The sequence below is a fragment of the Geotrypetes seraphini genome, chromosome 1 (genome assembly GCF_902459505.1).
Source record: "Geotrypetes seraphini chromosome 1, aGeoSer1.1, whole genome shotgun sequence".
Taxonomy (NCBI): Eukaryota; Metazoa; Chordata; class Amphibia; order Gymnophiona; family Dermophiidae; genus Geotrypetes; species Geotrypetes seraphini.
Genome location: NC_047084.1, coordinates 159,732,687 through 159,747,790, shown reverse-complemented (window position 1 = coordinate 159,747,790; position 15,104 = coordinate 159,732,687). Strand labels below are relative to the sequence as shown.

Sequence of the window (15,104 nt, the reverse complement as noted above, 5' to 3'; positions counted from 1 at the left end):
GAAATCTGTTTTACTCCTGGAGATCTTGCTAGGTACTTGTGAAGTGGGTTGGCCGCTATTGAAAATGGGATGCTGGGCTTAATGGATCTTCAGTATGTCTCAATACGGCAACTCTTATGTTCTTAAAATATAATATCTCGATCATTCTTCACCTCAATCAATCAAAAAGTCACACCAGATCTTAAAATGCTTTTTTTTTTTTTATTGATTTCAAACTTTATAATGTATACAATTGAAAAATCAGAAAAACTATATGAAAATACATTATTATCATCAGAATTATTACATTTAACAATTTTTATCCCCTTCTTATCCTAATTATAAAACATGTATATTATACTATCAATTATAAAAAACATGTATATTATACTATCAATATTGTAAAAACAAAAAAAATAAATTTACTCTTCCAAATAAATAGTCTACCCCCCACCCCCAACCCACCCTGGATGTGCAAAGGAATCTAACAACAACAACAAAAAAAAAGAATCACATTTTAAAGTGAATGCTCAGACCCACAACCAAAACTCTAGTGATAATTCACGGAGCCAGTTGTATTAGAGACCATCATAGCATGTTCACCATCTCCACCACCTGCTGTCATAGAACCATTGTTCTATTTAATTCCAACTTTGAACATGATGTTACTACATAATTGTATCAGCTGTTGCCAGTTAGTTAAGGTAAAATAGGTTACACTGTGCAAATGAAATTGAATGAGTCCAAAACAAGACTTCTTTGGCTCGGTCCAAAACTAGATCACCTACCCACCTCCATCCCACTACTCTCTGGCTCCTCTCTGCAGCTTGAGTTCTCGAGCAAGGTCTTGGGCATAATCATTGATTCCACATTGTCCTTCAATGACCACCTCCAATCCTTGGTAAAAAAATGCTTTTTCAGCCTTCACATGCTGAGGAAAGTTAGATCCTGCTTCCATCAAAAACATTTTACCCTCCTTGTCCAATCCATCATCCTCTCCAGATTGGACTATTGCAACTCTATCTACTTAAGCCTAACTAAGAAAAACCTCCACAGACTCCAACGAATTCAGAATGCCGCGGCCAAGCTCATCTTCGCTAAAAGTAAATTTGACCATGTCTCCCCGCTCCTGGCCAAGCTCCACTGGCTTCCGATAATCGCCAGGGTCCACTATAAATGTGCCTGTTTAACTTTCAAAATCCAGTTCACTGACTTACAGACCCATGCAGATTACCACAGATGAGCGTAGATCACAGCAGAGGCCCATAGGGAATAAGAGCAGCTCTATTTCAGGACTCCATTAAGGGTGCAGAAGCATAGTTTGGAAGCCACTGTTTTTCTCTTTCTTTCTTTCTTTCTCTTTCTTTTTCTCATTCTCTCTTTCTCTCTCTCTTTCTTTCTTTCTTTCTCTCTCTTTCTTATTCACTTTCTCTTTTTTTCTCTTTCTTGTTCTCTCTTTCTTTTTCTTTCTTTCTTTCTCTTTCTTTTTATTTCTTTCTCTCTTTCTTTCTCTTTCTTTCTTTCTCTTTCTCTCTTTCTTTCTTTCTCTTTCTCTCTCTTTCTTTCTTTCTCTTTCTTTCTTTTTCTTTCTTTCTTTCTCTTTCTCTCTTTCTTTCTTTCTCATTCTCTCTATTTCTCTTTCTTTCTTTCTTTCTCTCTCTCTTTTTTCTTTCTTTCTCTCTTTTTCTCTTCTTTCTTTCTCTTTCTCTTTTTCTTTTTTTTTCTTCCTCTCTTTCTTTCTCTTTTTCTTTTTTCTTTCTCTCTTTCTTTTTCTTTCTTTCTTTCTCTTTTTCTTTCTTTCTTTCTCTTTTTCTTTCTTTCTTTCTTTCTCTCTTTCTCTTCTTTCTTTCTCTTTCTCTCTCTTTCTTTTTCTCTTTCTCGCTCTCTTTCTTTTTCTCTTTCTCGCTCTTTCTTTCTTTCACTTTCTCGTTCTCTCTCTCTCCAGATTTCTTCATTGCTGCAAACACTTCAAAGTAAAATATTCTTATTGGATTACCTTGATTTTTCTTTGTTTCTAGTTTTGAGATATGTTTTGGGGAGGGTCTGTCAATCTCTATGCATAGGTTTGCAATTGCAGAAAAAAACCAGATGTAGATGGCTAAAGGCAGGAAGACCCTGCGGAAGCTGAAGAGGGAGAGATAGTGGGGGAAGTCAGGCCCTGCTGCTAGATGATGTCACAAGGACCCTAACCATCAAGGCACTGAAAAAGTAAAAAAAAAAAAAAAGAGCGAGAGAAAAAACAGAACAGTATTATTGCAAAGCAAATGCAAGAGCCACAGCCACAGCAAACAGGAGATAAGACAGCCGATTGAGACCCGTGGCAAAGAAAAAGAGCCGTGATGATCAGCACAGACTCAACTCTCAGTGGCTGAGGTGAAGAGCCATAGCCACATTGAGGAAGACATTGCTGCTAGGGACCCAACTCCCACTGGCAGAGGAAAGAGGACAAACCCAGATGCCTAATAAATTATTGGGAATTGTGGGGAGGGAAGGAGGATGGTATATACAGGGGAAAACATAAGAACATAAGAATTGCCGCTGCTGGGTCAGATCAGTGCTCCATCATGCCCAGCAGTCCGCTCACGCGGCAGCCCTCTGGTCAAAGACCAGCACCCTAACTGAGACTAGCCCTACCAGCGCACGTTCTTGTTCAGCAGGAACTTGTCTAACTTTGTCTTGAATCCCTGGAGGGTGTTTTCCCCTATAACAGCCTCCGGAAGAGCGTTCCAGATTTCTACCACTCTGAGTGAAGAAGAACTTCCTTACGTTTGTACGGAATCTATCCCCTTTCAACTTTAGAGAGTGCTCTCTTGTTCTCCCTACCTTGGAGAGGATGAACAACCTGTCCTTATCTACTAATTCTATCCCCTTCAGTACCTTGAATGTTTCGATCGTGTCCCCTCTCAATCTCCTCTGTTTGAGGGAGAACAGACCCGGTTTCTCTAATCTTTCACTGTACGGCAGCTCTTCCAACCCCTTCACCATCTTAGTTGCTCTTCTCTGGACAGGAGGAGGAAGAATAGAAAGAGGGGAAAAGAGGGAGGGATAGAAGAAAGGATGGATGCAGAAGAGAGGGAAAGTGGAAATGGATAAATATAAGGAGGAGGAAGAAGGAGGATTAGGGAGGTGGAACGGATGGAATGTTGAGTTCCAGGGAGAGGAGAGAGGAATGGATGGTGCATGCAAGGTGAAGGAAGGGATGGAAGGAAGACCTCAGTGGAAGGTAGAAGGAGTGAATGCAAAAGGGGTAGGGGGATGTATGGGTAAGAGAGAGGAAGGAATAGATATGCCTTTCTATGAACTGAAAAGGAAAATTTTCCATTGTGTCTGTTAAGTGTGCACTTTTCAATTTGGGGTTTTTGGGGTTTTTTTTTTGGGGGGGGGGGAATTGTGTGATTCCAGTTTATACAAATGCCTCAAAAAGTTCAGTTATAACTAGTTCTCTGTTGCAGTATAAAACAAAGAAATTCAAAGCAAACTATAACGAATTCAGATCTTCCAGTAAATCATTGCATCCTCTGTATTTTAGCAATGTACATCATGTTTCTTTTTAATTGTTTGATATTTCTTTTTAGTGAGCTTTAGAGGAAAATTGTGGGGGGGTTTTGTTTGAAAGCTAATTTTATTGTAAACTTTTATATTAGCCTCCATGAAAAAAAGTCATTTAATGGAAGCCTTAAGGCATTGTTCATTTGAACTTTTTTTTTTTTTTTTTTAAGTAATACCGGTAGTGGTGTTAAAATTTTGCTAAGTATTGGCATTAATTTACAGGCGCCCTGAAATCACCATCGTTGCAGCTGAACCGCTAGGACCAGCCTGGTTTCCAAGTGGGGGCCATGGAGCTCCAACAAGCATAGGCTGCCCTGCTCCCATCTCGCAGATTCCCTGGAGGGCAAATGACCCTCTTCCAGCCGAAGTGAGTTGGGTTATATTGACAGACTCTGTGGATTCAGTATGTGATGAACCATTATAAAGTCTATGTTTACACCATTTAACAGGTTGATTTAGACACAAAAGGCCTGATTCTGTAAATGGTGCTGTAGGTGGTGGTTGGCACCTTACTGCCATCTAACTTAATTGCTTTAATTGGCACAGTAATTAACTGCGCTGTTAAAAGCCAATTCAAAATGTGTTTTAAAAAAGTAGGCCTAAGGTCAAAATAGGTGTGGTTAGGGTGGAGATGACCTTAGACATTGCTAAGCGCGATTCTGAAAAGATATTGTGAACCTCACGGTATAGCGGTATACAAGAAATAAAATTATTATTATTATATTGGGCATCTGCAAAGTGGGCCAGTAAAACCCTTGCCTACATTACCAGCGCCTAAGGTTTGTGATAGGCGCTGTTAACGGCAGTTTTTTTAAAACAGCGCCTAAGTGTGATTGGCACGCAGCCAGTGCCTTTTTTGTTGGCAGCTGCCAATTTAGGCGCTATTTACAGAATCCAGCCCACAATTTATTGCACAATATTATTTATTTTACATACTCCAGGTGTCGAATATCGTTGTCCTCTTCTTCAGCTCAGTACCAGGGGCATCATAAAGAGTTCTTCAAGACACTCTCATCATCGCCACCCTCCATCCCATAATAGGTGCAAGTCTCCTACTCCTGTATCACACAAGGAGTCTTCTACGGTACAAACAGCCGAGCGGTTTCTGGAGTGGTCAAAATGATAATTGCACAGTTTAAAAATAAAAACCACAACCTTGGGTTCAAAAATGAAGCTGCTTTGTACACTCCCAATTCCAGGTATATGTGAGCAAACAAACAATGTATGATATTATCACTTCACACCAAGTCAGTTCAAGTTCATGAGATCAAAAATCACAAAATAGAATTCACTTTATCACTTCCCAGTTCATAATAGCTTTCAGAAATATTGTTTCTTCTCTGGATTCTTTATAAGCAACTCTAGTAATTCTGGATTCCTTATGTGGTCTTTAAGCACACACTAGCCATAGGTTTGTACAAACAGTTCTCAGCATGTTTTTAACTCCTGGCTTAGCATGACTGAACTTGTGCTTTAATTAAGGAGAAAGGAGTTCCCTTCCCCAACAGTAGTTTTTATGGCTTGACACTGAAATGTTCGGAAAGTATCTTAGCTTTGTTTATCAGTAGTTCTAAAGCAGAATTCTTCCTACTGACATAAGCAAGTTCTAGATTAGACTCCTGTTCCCACTGCACTTCTTCAGTATCTGGCAAGCTTATTAAATCAGATTCCTCCCTACTCATACACACATACCTGTCTGGCTCATTAACACTCTCTTCCTTTACTACTTGGGTTGGCTCTTGGTATGACCCCTCTGACCACCTGGGTTTGGAAAGGTTTACAGTCATCTGTCCTGGATCATCTCTCCTCCAGCGTGTGACTTGACCTGCTAAGGACAAAGGGCTTTTGCTCTTGGGCTTCAGTACTGAGATAGAAATCTCCCTCTGCTTGCTAGTGGAGCCTGTTTTGCTGTTAGCTGTCTCTCTTGGTGCTGTCACGTCTCTCTTCTCTGGCTTCAGGACTCTCATTTTACCTATACCTACAGGGCTCTGATTGGCTGAGCCTTGATCAGCCTGTTTGCCTTTGCTAATGTTTTCCCCACTGTGTTATCAGATATAGCGATTTCCACTCTAACCCCAATCTGTATTTTCTTTCTACTAGGGTTTGTGGGCTTTGGAACTATCTGTTGTTTCCCAGGCTTCTCCCCTATGGGCAAATAAGCTTTGTGCTCGGTCTGTGTGGTATTGCTACTGGGCTTTTCTGCAGTGACAGGGCTTGGCTTAGCCTGCAGCTTAGGTATTTTACTGTCTGTGGGCTTTTCCCTGTCACAACACACTTTACCACATGGTGTAAGCTCCACCACCTGGATCCTGCAACATTCTCTCTTCCTTTGGTGCTAAACATCTCGGTGTTTTCCACTTACACTTCAGCAATAAGCCTATAGCTACTCATCCTCTGGTTTCCAGGTTTATGAAAGGACTCATGAATTCCAAACCTCCACTCAAACCGCCATTTGGGATCTAAATATAGTTCTCACCATACTGATGAAATCTCCATTTGAACCTTTGTAACTGTTCATCTTGAGTATTTTACTTGGAAAGTAGTCTTCTTGATCTGTGTGTCACTTCAGCTCATCGAGTGAGTAAGCTTCAAGCCCTTGTTTGAGACCCACCTTACATAGTTTTCCATCATAACAAGGTGGTCCTTCACATTAATCCAAAATTCCTTCCAAAAGTAGTCACGGGATTTTGCCTTAATCCATTGTCCTTGCTGTTTTCTTCCCTAAACCTCATTCTCATCCTGGGGAAATGACTCGTCACACGTTGGACTGTAAACGTGGCTTACTATTTGGACTGTACTAAGCCACACAGAGCATCACCTCAACTGTTCATATATTTTGATCCTAATAGATTGGAACGTCCTGTTTCCAAGTGGATGGTTTCTACTGGGTTGGTGGCCAGTATCTCCTTATGCTATGCTCAGGCTGGGCTGCTGCTTAAGGGACATGTTACACCATATAACATCTGAGCAATGTCAGCATCAGTGGCCTTTTTGTGTTCCACTCCCATTCAAGATATTTGTAAAGCAGCTACTTGGTCCTACATCTCACTACTGTCTAGAAACCTATTCCAAATGAGATGGTTGATTCGGCCAAGCGGTCCTACAGAACTTATTTTCTTTTTGAAGGCCAACACTCCCTCCATCCCCTCTCAGTTAAACTACCGAGTCCCACATGTGAGAATATGCTGCCTGCTTGTCCTAGGATAAAGCACAGTTACTTACCATAACAGGTGTTTTCCGAGGACAGCAGCAGATATTCTCACATCCCTCCCACCTCCCCTGATTGGCTTCTTGACTCTTAGCTTGTTTACAGAACTGAAGAACCACGAGCCGATGTCAGGCGGGAAGGCACTCGCAAAGCTTCGTTGAAGCTTAAAGCGACGGTACACTTTTCACTGTTCGTACCGGACTCTGTGGATGATGTCACCCACATGTGAGAATATATGCCTGCTGTCTCCGGATAACACCTGTTACGGTAAATAACTGTGCTTTCCTTTCTTGTACAAGGTAAAGAAACTCATTTTTTCCGTAGCTATTATGCAGGAAATATTCAGCTCCAAATCAGTTGGTGCCCCCAACAAAATAGTATTAAGCAGTACTAAGTTCCATTCTCTTCCCAGGGTAAAATGCTGAGAAAAAAAAAAAAAAGTTTGACTCCACTAGAATGGTATATATTTTAACACAATTTATACTCAGAACATGATTGGATTCCATGATGGATAACATTTCTCAGCACTGTAATTAAAAGTAGACGGAGAAATTCTATAACTGGCGCCGAAACTAATGCACCTGTAGCCGCCCTACAGGTGCCTAAGATAATTGACAACCACTGTTAGAAACAGCAAAAAACCCTGATGTTCAAGCGGCCACTGGTGTCTAAATAAAAGGCACCAGAATCGCGCCTACATAGGTGCTTTCCGTTGGCTAATGCTGGAAGTGGCGTTAAGCGCCGGAAAGCATCTACATAGGCGCAATTCGCAGCATATATAGTCGCCAGAAAGGTAGACCCAGAAAACCTTGGCCTACATTTACGGTGCCTATCTTGCCCAGAGGCACGATTCTGTATCCTGCACCATGGTGTGATTGACACACGATCGGCAAATGCTTTTTAGGTGGCCGCCGATAGCGGCGCTGTAAACGGAATCCAGCTGAGAATATATAACCCATCTGAAGAATTAATTAAACCACTCGTAAACCAGTAGTTTAAAATACTGAAATACAAAATGAATCAGAAATATTAAATTATTGTCTGTATTAGGGGCTTTAGTGGGTATTTCTGCTAGTAATGTATAGTTTTGCATTTGTTTACAGATATGATATATTAATGGGTAGTGCTGAAGAAGAGAATAGGAATGTGAAGTAAATCTTGCAATTATTAAAAGAATGGTTTTTATAAATTTTAATACATACCTTCTAGCCAATTTTTTTTTTTTAATGTTGTTGTAGCTTCCGCCATCTTATGATCAGGTTATAAAGGAAATCAACCGAGTCCAGGTCCCTCCAGCCCATAATAATGCTGCTCCCAGACACACCACCACATCAGCAACACAAACGGATTTTACAGACGATACGGACAGACAGCTGCTTGAACGTGTTATGCAGAGTCGGCTCATTCCTGCCCATGACTTAGATTCCATTCCAGGTAACTTAGTCATAAATCTTACTAAAAATCTGAGTTTATTTAACATTTAAAACGCACTATAGGGGCTGGCCAGATGACTGGGTGGCAAATGCTGTATGCTTGCCATGCAGAGGATCGGGGTTGATCTCTCGGGTCACGTTTCTGGGATGCTGTAGAAAGGTTTGGAACATCCATTGCTTCCAAGTGGCCAGACTTAGAGCAAAATTTGAGAAAGAATATCCAACTCAGAGCATCCATTTCTTGTGTTTTTAGAACAGGATCTGACATATAGCCAACACATGAGAAATGGGCATTCTGGTGCCGTCTATGTCCAGCACGAACATCCATTTTACAAACTGAAATATTCAAACTTTGAACAGGGCAAAACAAGGGTCACAGATGTCTCTGTGGCATCAGAGGAACATCCATATTTTAAAATGGCCACATAGGCTACTCCTCAATATGGATGTCTAACGGATAGCAGCCAGCTGAGAATCAGCTACAGCTATAACTACAAAAAGGCAGTACACAAGTCCCAATCCCCTTTCAAATCACATTATAGCTATTTGTAATTTTCTTTTCTTTCTTTGATTTTTTTTTTCTGTGGCCCTCCAAGTACCTACAAATCCAAAATGTGGTCCTGCAAAGGGTTTGAGTTTGAGACCGCTGCCATAGGGCATTCTACAGTTTTAGACATTTATATCCTGGCTTTTTAAAATCGAAATATGGATGTCCATGCTATAAGACATCTAAATGCTGGTTTTCATGCCTCAAAAACAGGAATAGAGCTTTCAAAAAAACTGCTTTAAGGGACTGTGTTAACTAATCCCCTAAAGCATTTGCTCCTAGCTGAAGGCTGTCACTGCATTGATTATGCTGGAAGGGAGGGGGGATAAAAAAATATACAAAAAAACCAAAACATGCATAGTTATTTTTTCTAAAGATACTGGACATATACAGTATGCATTTCAGGACATCAATTTCTTTAAAGCCATAAGGAATAATAGAACTTTTAAACCTCTGATTAGTTAGGGAGTGTTAGCTTATCTTTGCATTTGTCCCATTGCTGCAAAAACATATTTATTTTCCCAATATCACCAATATCCCAATATGAATGGGTTTTGTGTAATATAATGCAATCTGATCCTTTTTTTTTTTTTTTTTTTTTTAATTAGTTGTACAGTATCCTCCCAAGCCACCAAGAACACCCTTGCCTCTTCAGGCCTATAACCTTGAAGAAAAGACACCACCAGTAATTACTGCCAGAATTTCTGAAGAAACGAACTCTCAGGAAGATTCTGGTACTGTGAGGTACCCAGTGCCAAGGCCAAGATCAAAATCCCATCTCAAGTCTCTAGCTAACGAGATTCAAAATATAATAATAGACAATCAAGAGCCAAGACCTGAAAGGGATTCTTCTCTTATGCAACGGGCCCCATTTGAAGATAACTTGTCGGACAGTCCAATTCTGATAGACACTATGAACACAGAAAGTCACCAAAACAGTATTGTTTCAAGAATCAAAGCCTTCGAGTCCCAGGAGAACCTAGATAGCTCTGTGTTGTCAAAGAAGCCAGAAATTTTACCACGCTCATTTGCTCCAAAACCTGCCATTGCAGCAGGGAAGCCAACACCAGCACCTAAGCCAGCAACAAGCAGAACATCAAGAGAGGGGAACTCCGGTACCGAAAACAACCCAAAAGCTTCTCCCAGGGAATGGCCTCCAGTGCCATCAAAGCCACAAGAAGCCAGCAGTGTTGTAATCAAACCTGAATTGCCAAAAAAGCCCAAACCCAGCCTTGTTCAAAATCCCAATAACAACTTATTGAATGTGAGCAGTGGATTGGTCCTCAATGAGAGCAATGCTGATGGAGAAAAAGATGCTCCGGTTCCTGCTCCGAGACCATTGCTTCCGAAACGGGCAATGCCTTTGGTCAATGCTGACTCGCCATCGGCACCAATAAAGCCAGTGACTGCTGTCCCCAGACTCATTGTAGCAGCACAAGCCAAAGCCTTTACCTCCCCAGGAGAGGTGCCTGCTTTTAACCGCTCTGTCAGAGAGGGAGATCTAATCAGTTTCGATGATGAAGTTCTTCCTGCTGTTCCTGTTACCCAAGAGTCGAGTCATTCTGAACATGCTGCAGGTGAGAAAATATTTTAACTCTTTCAGTTCCAAGTACCTTTATTATATATTCTGATCATTTCTCAAAGATTGCATCGTATTCTTTCACTGAAAAGTCCGATTTTATGGTAAAATTAAACAGAGAGAGAAATGTTTAGCCAGCAGCGATCAGCAATTTTTTGGCCTCCAAAGGCTTTATCCCCGGATATTCATTGTTGGTCTATGGACTGTGTTTTTATGTGGTTAAGTGTTGAATATTGACACTTAACTGCAAAAGTGCTGACTCCGCCCCTGGACTGCCCATTCAGCCAGTTTTGGCTTAGACGCTAGCTGTGAATATTCATCGGCACCATCCTGTGAAGTGCCACTGAATATCGCAGTCGGCCCCCGATGAGCATCTGGTAACTGTGATTTGGGTTATTTCTCCACATTAAATTTCATCTGCCATTTGGATGCCCAGTCTTCCAGTTTCCTAAGGTCTGCCTGCAGTTTTTCATAGTCTGCATACATTTTAACAACTTTGAACAGTTTAGTGTCGTATGCAGATTTAATCACCTCACTCGTTGTCCCAATTTCCAGATCATTTATAAATAAGTTAAATAGCCCCAATCCCAGAACAAATCCCTGCGGCTCTCCATTATTTATCCTCCATTGAGAAAAATGACCATTTAACCCTACCCTCTGTTTTCTGTTTGATAACCAGTTCCTAATTCACAACTGAATATTGCCTCCTATCCCATGACTCTTTAATTTTCTCAGGAGCCTCTCGTGAGGAACTTTGTCATAAACTTTCTGAAAATCTAGATACTCTGCATCAACCGGCTCACTTTATCCACGTTTATTAACATAAGAACATAAGAATTGCCACTGCTGGGTCAGACCAGTGATCCATCGTGCCCAGCAGTCTGCTTACGCGGCAGCCCCTAGGTCAAAGACCAGTGTCCTAACTGAGACTAGCCTTACCTGCATACGTTCTGGTTCTGCAGGAACTTGTCTAACTTTGTCTTGAATCCTTGGAGGGTTTTTTCCCCTATAACAGCCTGAGGAAGAGCGTTCCAGTTTTCTACCACTCTCTGGGTGAAGAAGAACTTCCTTACGTTTGTACGGAATCTATCCCCTTTTAACTTTAGAGAGTGCCCTCTCGTTCTCTCTACCGTGGAGAGAGTGAACAACCTGCCTTTATCTACTAAGCCTATTCCCTTCATTATCTTGAATGTTTTAATCATGTCCCCTCTCGGTGTCCTCTTTTCAAGGGATAAGAGGCCCAGTTTCTCTAATCTCTCACTGTACAGCAACTCCTCCGGCCCCTTAATCATTTTAGTCGCTCTTCTCTGGCCCCTTTCGAGTAGTACCATGTCCTTCATGTACAGCGACTAGTGCTTGACGCAGTATTCCGGGTGGGGGTGTACCATGGCCCGGTACAGCGGCATGATAACCTTCTCCAATCTGTTTGTGATCCCCTTCTTAATCATTCCTAGCATTCTATTCATCCTTTTCACCACCACCGCACATTGCGCGGACAGCTTCATTGACTTGTCGACCAGTACTCCCAAGTCTCTTTCCTGGGGGGGGTCTCTCCAAGTACTGCACCAGACATCCTGTATTCGTGTATAAGATTTTTGTTATCGGCATGCATCACCTTACACTTATCCACGTTAAACCTTATTTGCCATTTCGCAGCCCATTTCTCAAATGTATTTATGTCCCGTAGCAGGTCTTCGCAATCCTCCTGCGTCTTCACTACTCTGAATAACTTCGTATCGTCTGCAAATTTAATCACCTCACTTGTCGTACCAATTTCCAGGTCGTTTATAAATATGTTGAAGAGCACAGGTCCAAGCGCCGAACCCTGCAGCACTCTACTCATCAGGGGTAAAGATAGAAACTACAGCCAGTGCTCTTGCGAGAAAAAAACCCGCACAAATTCAAAAGGATTTTAAATGGCGCTTTTGAATTTGTGCGAGTTTTTTTCTCCCAAGAGTGCTGGCTATAGTTTCTATCTTTACCCCTGACGCAGCTTTGGAATAGTGAAACGGGGACTCTTGTTGGGTTTTGGAGGGGACTGGCTGCACAGAATTGGAGAAAATATACAGCAAGGAGAAACATCGTTGGAGCCTCTGTGCGAAGCTAAGTACCTTCTTCCTGTCTTTGACATATGCAGCGCTGGGTGCTCAGATATGCTTGTACTGGCAGCACATTTTTGATTATCATTTCAGTTAAGCTATACTTCTACCCTTACTGAGAAAAATGGGTATTGGACTATGATACCATGACAATTATTTTTGATTTGGAGTTGTAGCACCTATTGGAGTTTTTTTAGGACCCATGAAGTAGAGAATGACACGGTGACAAAATTCATCACCGTTCCCGTCCCCACGGATAACCGTGGGAAATAATCCCATGTCATTTTTTAGTGTCTATTTCAGCCTCAGTCCTTCTTCAAAGCAAAGCTTGCGGGTCAGTGGCTGTGCCCATTCATACTCTGATTCTTATGTGAGCCAAGAACAATGAAGCCATTGTGACATCACTGATGTGATTGGCTCTTAGGCACTGGTGGAATGAGGCATTATGACATCACAATATCTGCTCTGGATACCAGAGACTGTCATTCTGTAGTGTCTGTTTCAACCTCAGTCCTTCTACACCAGCATTCTTCAAAGCAAAGCTTGCGGGTCAGTGGTTGTGGCCATTCATACTCTGATTCTTATGTGAGCCAAGGATAATGAAGCTATTGTGACATCACTGATGTGATTGGCTCTTAGGCACTGGTGGAATGAGGCATTATGACATCACAATATCTGCTCTGGATACCAGAGACTGTCATTCTGTAGTGTCTGTTTCAACCTCGGTCCTTCTACACCAGCATTCTTCAAAGCAAAGCTTTCAGGTCAGTGGTTGTGGCCATTCATACTCTGATTCTTCCCTCTCTCCTTAAAGAATGACATGAAGATGGTTTCCCGCAGTTATCTGCGGGGACGGGAACGGTGATGAATTTTGTCACCGTGTCATTCTCTACCATGAAGCCCTTTAACTGAGATTCCATTTTTTCTCCAGTTTTTGTTGGTGCTCTTCAGTCTAGACAATGATGGGGTTTTGAACTTGGCAAGACTGAAATAAGTGTCTAGCAGATATCATTTTTTTCTATATATTGTGATTGAAGATATTTGCCTCTCAATTTATTATAGTAATTGAAATCACCCATTACTACACTGTTGCCCAATTTGGAAGTATTGAGGCAGAGCAAATGCAAGAGCCACAGGAAATAGAAGATAAGACTGCTGCTTGAGAAAATAGTCATGATGATCAGCACAGGCCAAACTCCCAGGGGCTGAGGGAGTCATAGCCACATTGAGTAGCCTAATGGTTAGTGCAGCAGACTGTGATCCCAGAGAACTGGGTTCAATTCTCACTTACAGCTCCATGTGACTGGTCAACCCTTCTTTGCCCCAGATAGAAAAACAAGACTGTGAGCCCACTAGGGACAGAAAAAGTACCTGAATATAATATGTACAGCGCTGTATATGTCTAATAGCAAAATAGAAATGATTACATTTCTCCCTCCGTATTCGCTGTGATATGGGATTAACAGAACCCCAAATACAAAAAAAATGCAAATAACTTTTTCATATATTATTTGCTGTTTTCTGTTAAAAACCATCGTGAATATGGTGAAACCATGAATAACATGGTGGGAGACCTGGCCTATACCTGAAGGAGAGGCAAAACACGGTGAAGAAAGTGCTGGGAATCAGCGATTTTCTCTATAAACGATTTCTCTGTGCAAGCTGATGTAATTTGGGGGGGAGGAGCCAGCAAGCTAAAAACTGTGAATAATCGAAACCACAGCTGCTGAAGCCGCGAATACGGCGGGAGAAGTGTAGTAGTAGTAATAGTAGTAGAGTCTGCTTAATATTGGGAGTGCTCAAGCACCCACAGAGCTGACCCCTTACTTGCTACCTAAAATTAATCAGCTCCTTATAAAATTACTCCCTGAAAGTAATTACAGCACCTGATCGATTGGCTTTATTAGAGAAAAAGTTGGTGTTGGAATTGCTTTAGTAACTATTTAGTTATTTACATATTTTGGTAAAGGAAGTTTCATCTTAACCTGAAGCATCGATCAGTTGACCAATGTCTGTAATTATCTGGTTCATTCTTTCTGCTGTTCTTGATTCTAATGTATAAATATGCATTGAATTTGGATTCATAAAATATGGCAAAGTTGTAGGTTAACTCTGTAGTTGCATATCTTGTGTATTCGTTTCTGCTGCTAGATATTGGTTCCTGGTGCCACATTTCTTGCAGCTTTAAAGTTGCATGTGTCAGGAATTTTGGGGTTTAGTCTGGCCCGTCATGTCCATTTTGCTGTTCCAGGTCCTGCCAGGAAAAGCAAGAGAGATTTAACTGTTCTGAGCGATTTGCTTGGCGCTGCATGTGACCAAGGAACCAGCACTGCCAAAAACAAAAAAAGAAAAATGCAAACAATTTAGCTCAGAGCTTGTACAATTGGTATCATTAAAATGCAATTTTTCTCTTTCTGGCACTCATTTCTTGGCAGAGATTTATTTATTTAAACATTTGTTACTAAACTAAACTAAACCTTAGGTTTGCATACCGCGCCATCTCCACAAGCGTAGAGCTCGGCACGGTTTACAGGGTTAGGTTGAAAAGGAGCTACAATGAAGGGTTATAGGAAAGGAGCTAGGAAGATAAAGAGGGACAGGGTAACAAAGAGTGGGAGGTGTTAGATTTTAAAAAGAGCCAAGTTTTCAGGTGTTTGCGGAAGGATTGGAGGGAACTTGAAACTTTGAGCGGGGATGTGAGGTTATTCCA

At 41.4% G+C, this 15,104-nt stretch overlaps 1 protein-coding gene across 2 annotated transcripts in view; it reads left to right on the top strand.

Moving 5' to 3' along the window:
* SH3D19 (SH3 domain containing 19) overlaps window positions 1-15,104 on the top strand; it is a 245,957-nt gene that overhangs the window by 121,454 nt on the left and 109,399 nt on the right. For both annotated transcript variants that reach the window (XM_033940651.1, XM_033940641.1), the window contains exons 5-7: window positions 3,751-3,895; window positions 7,975-8,170; window positions 9,325-10,293. In XM_033940651.1, coding sequence (XP_033796542.1) covers window positions 3,751-3,895; window positions 7,975-8,170; window positions 9,325-10,293 — 1,310 coding nt within the window. The remainder of the gene's footprint in view (window positions 1-3,750; window positions 3,896-7,974; window positions 8,171-9,324; window positions 10,294-15,104) is intronic.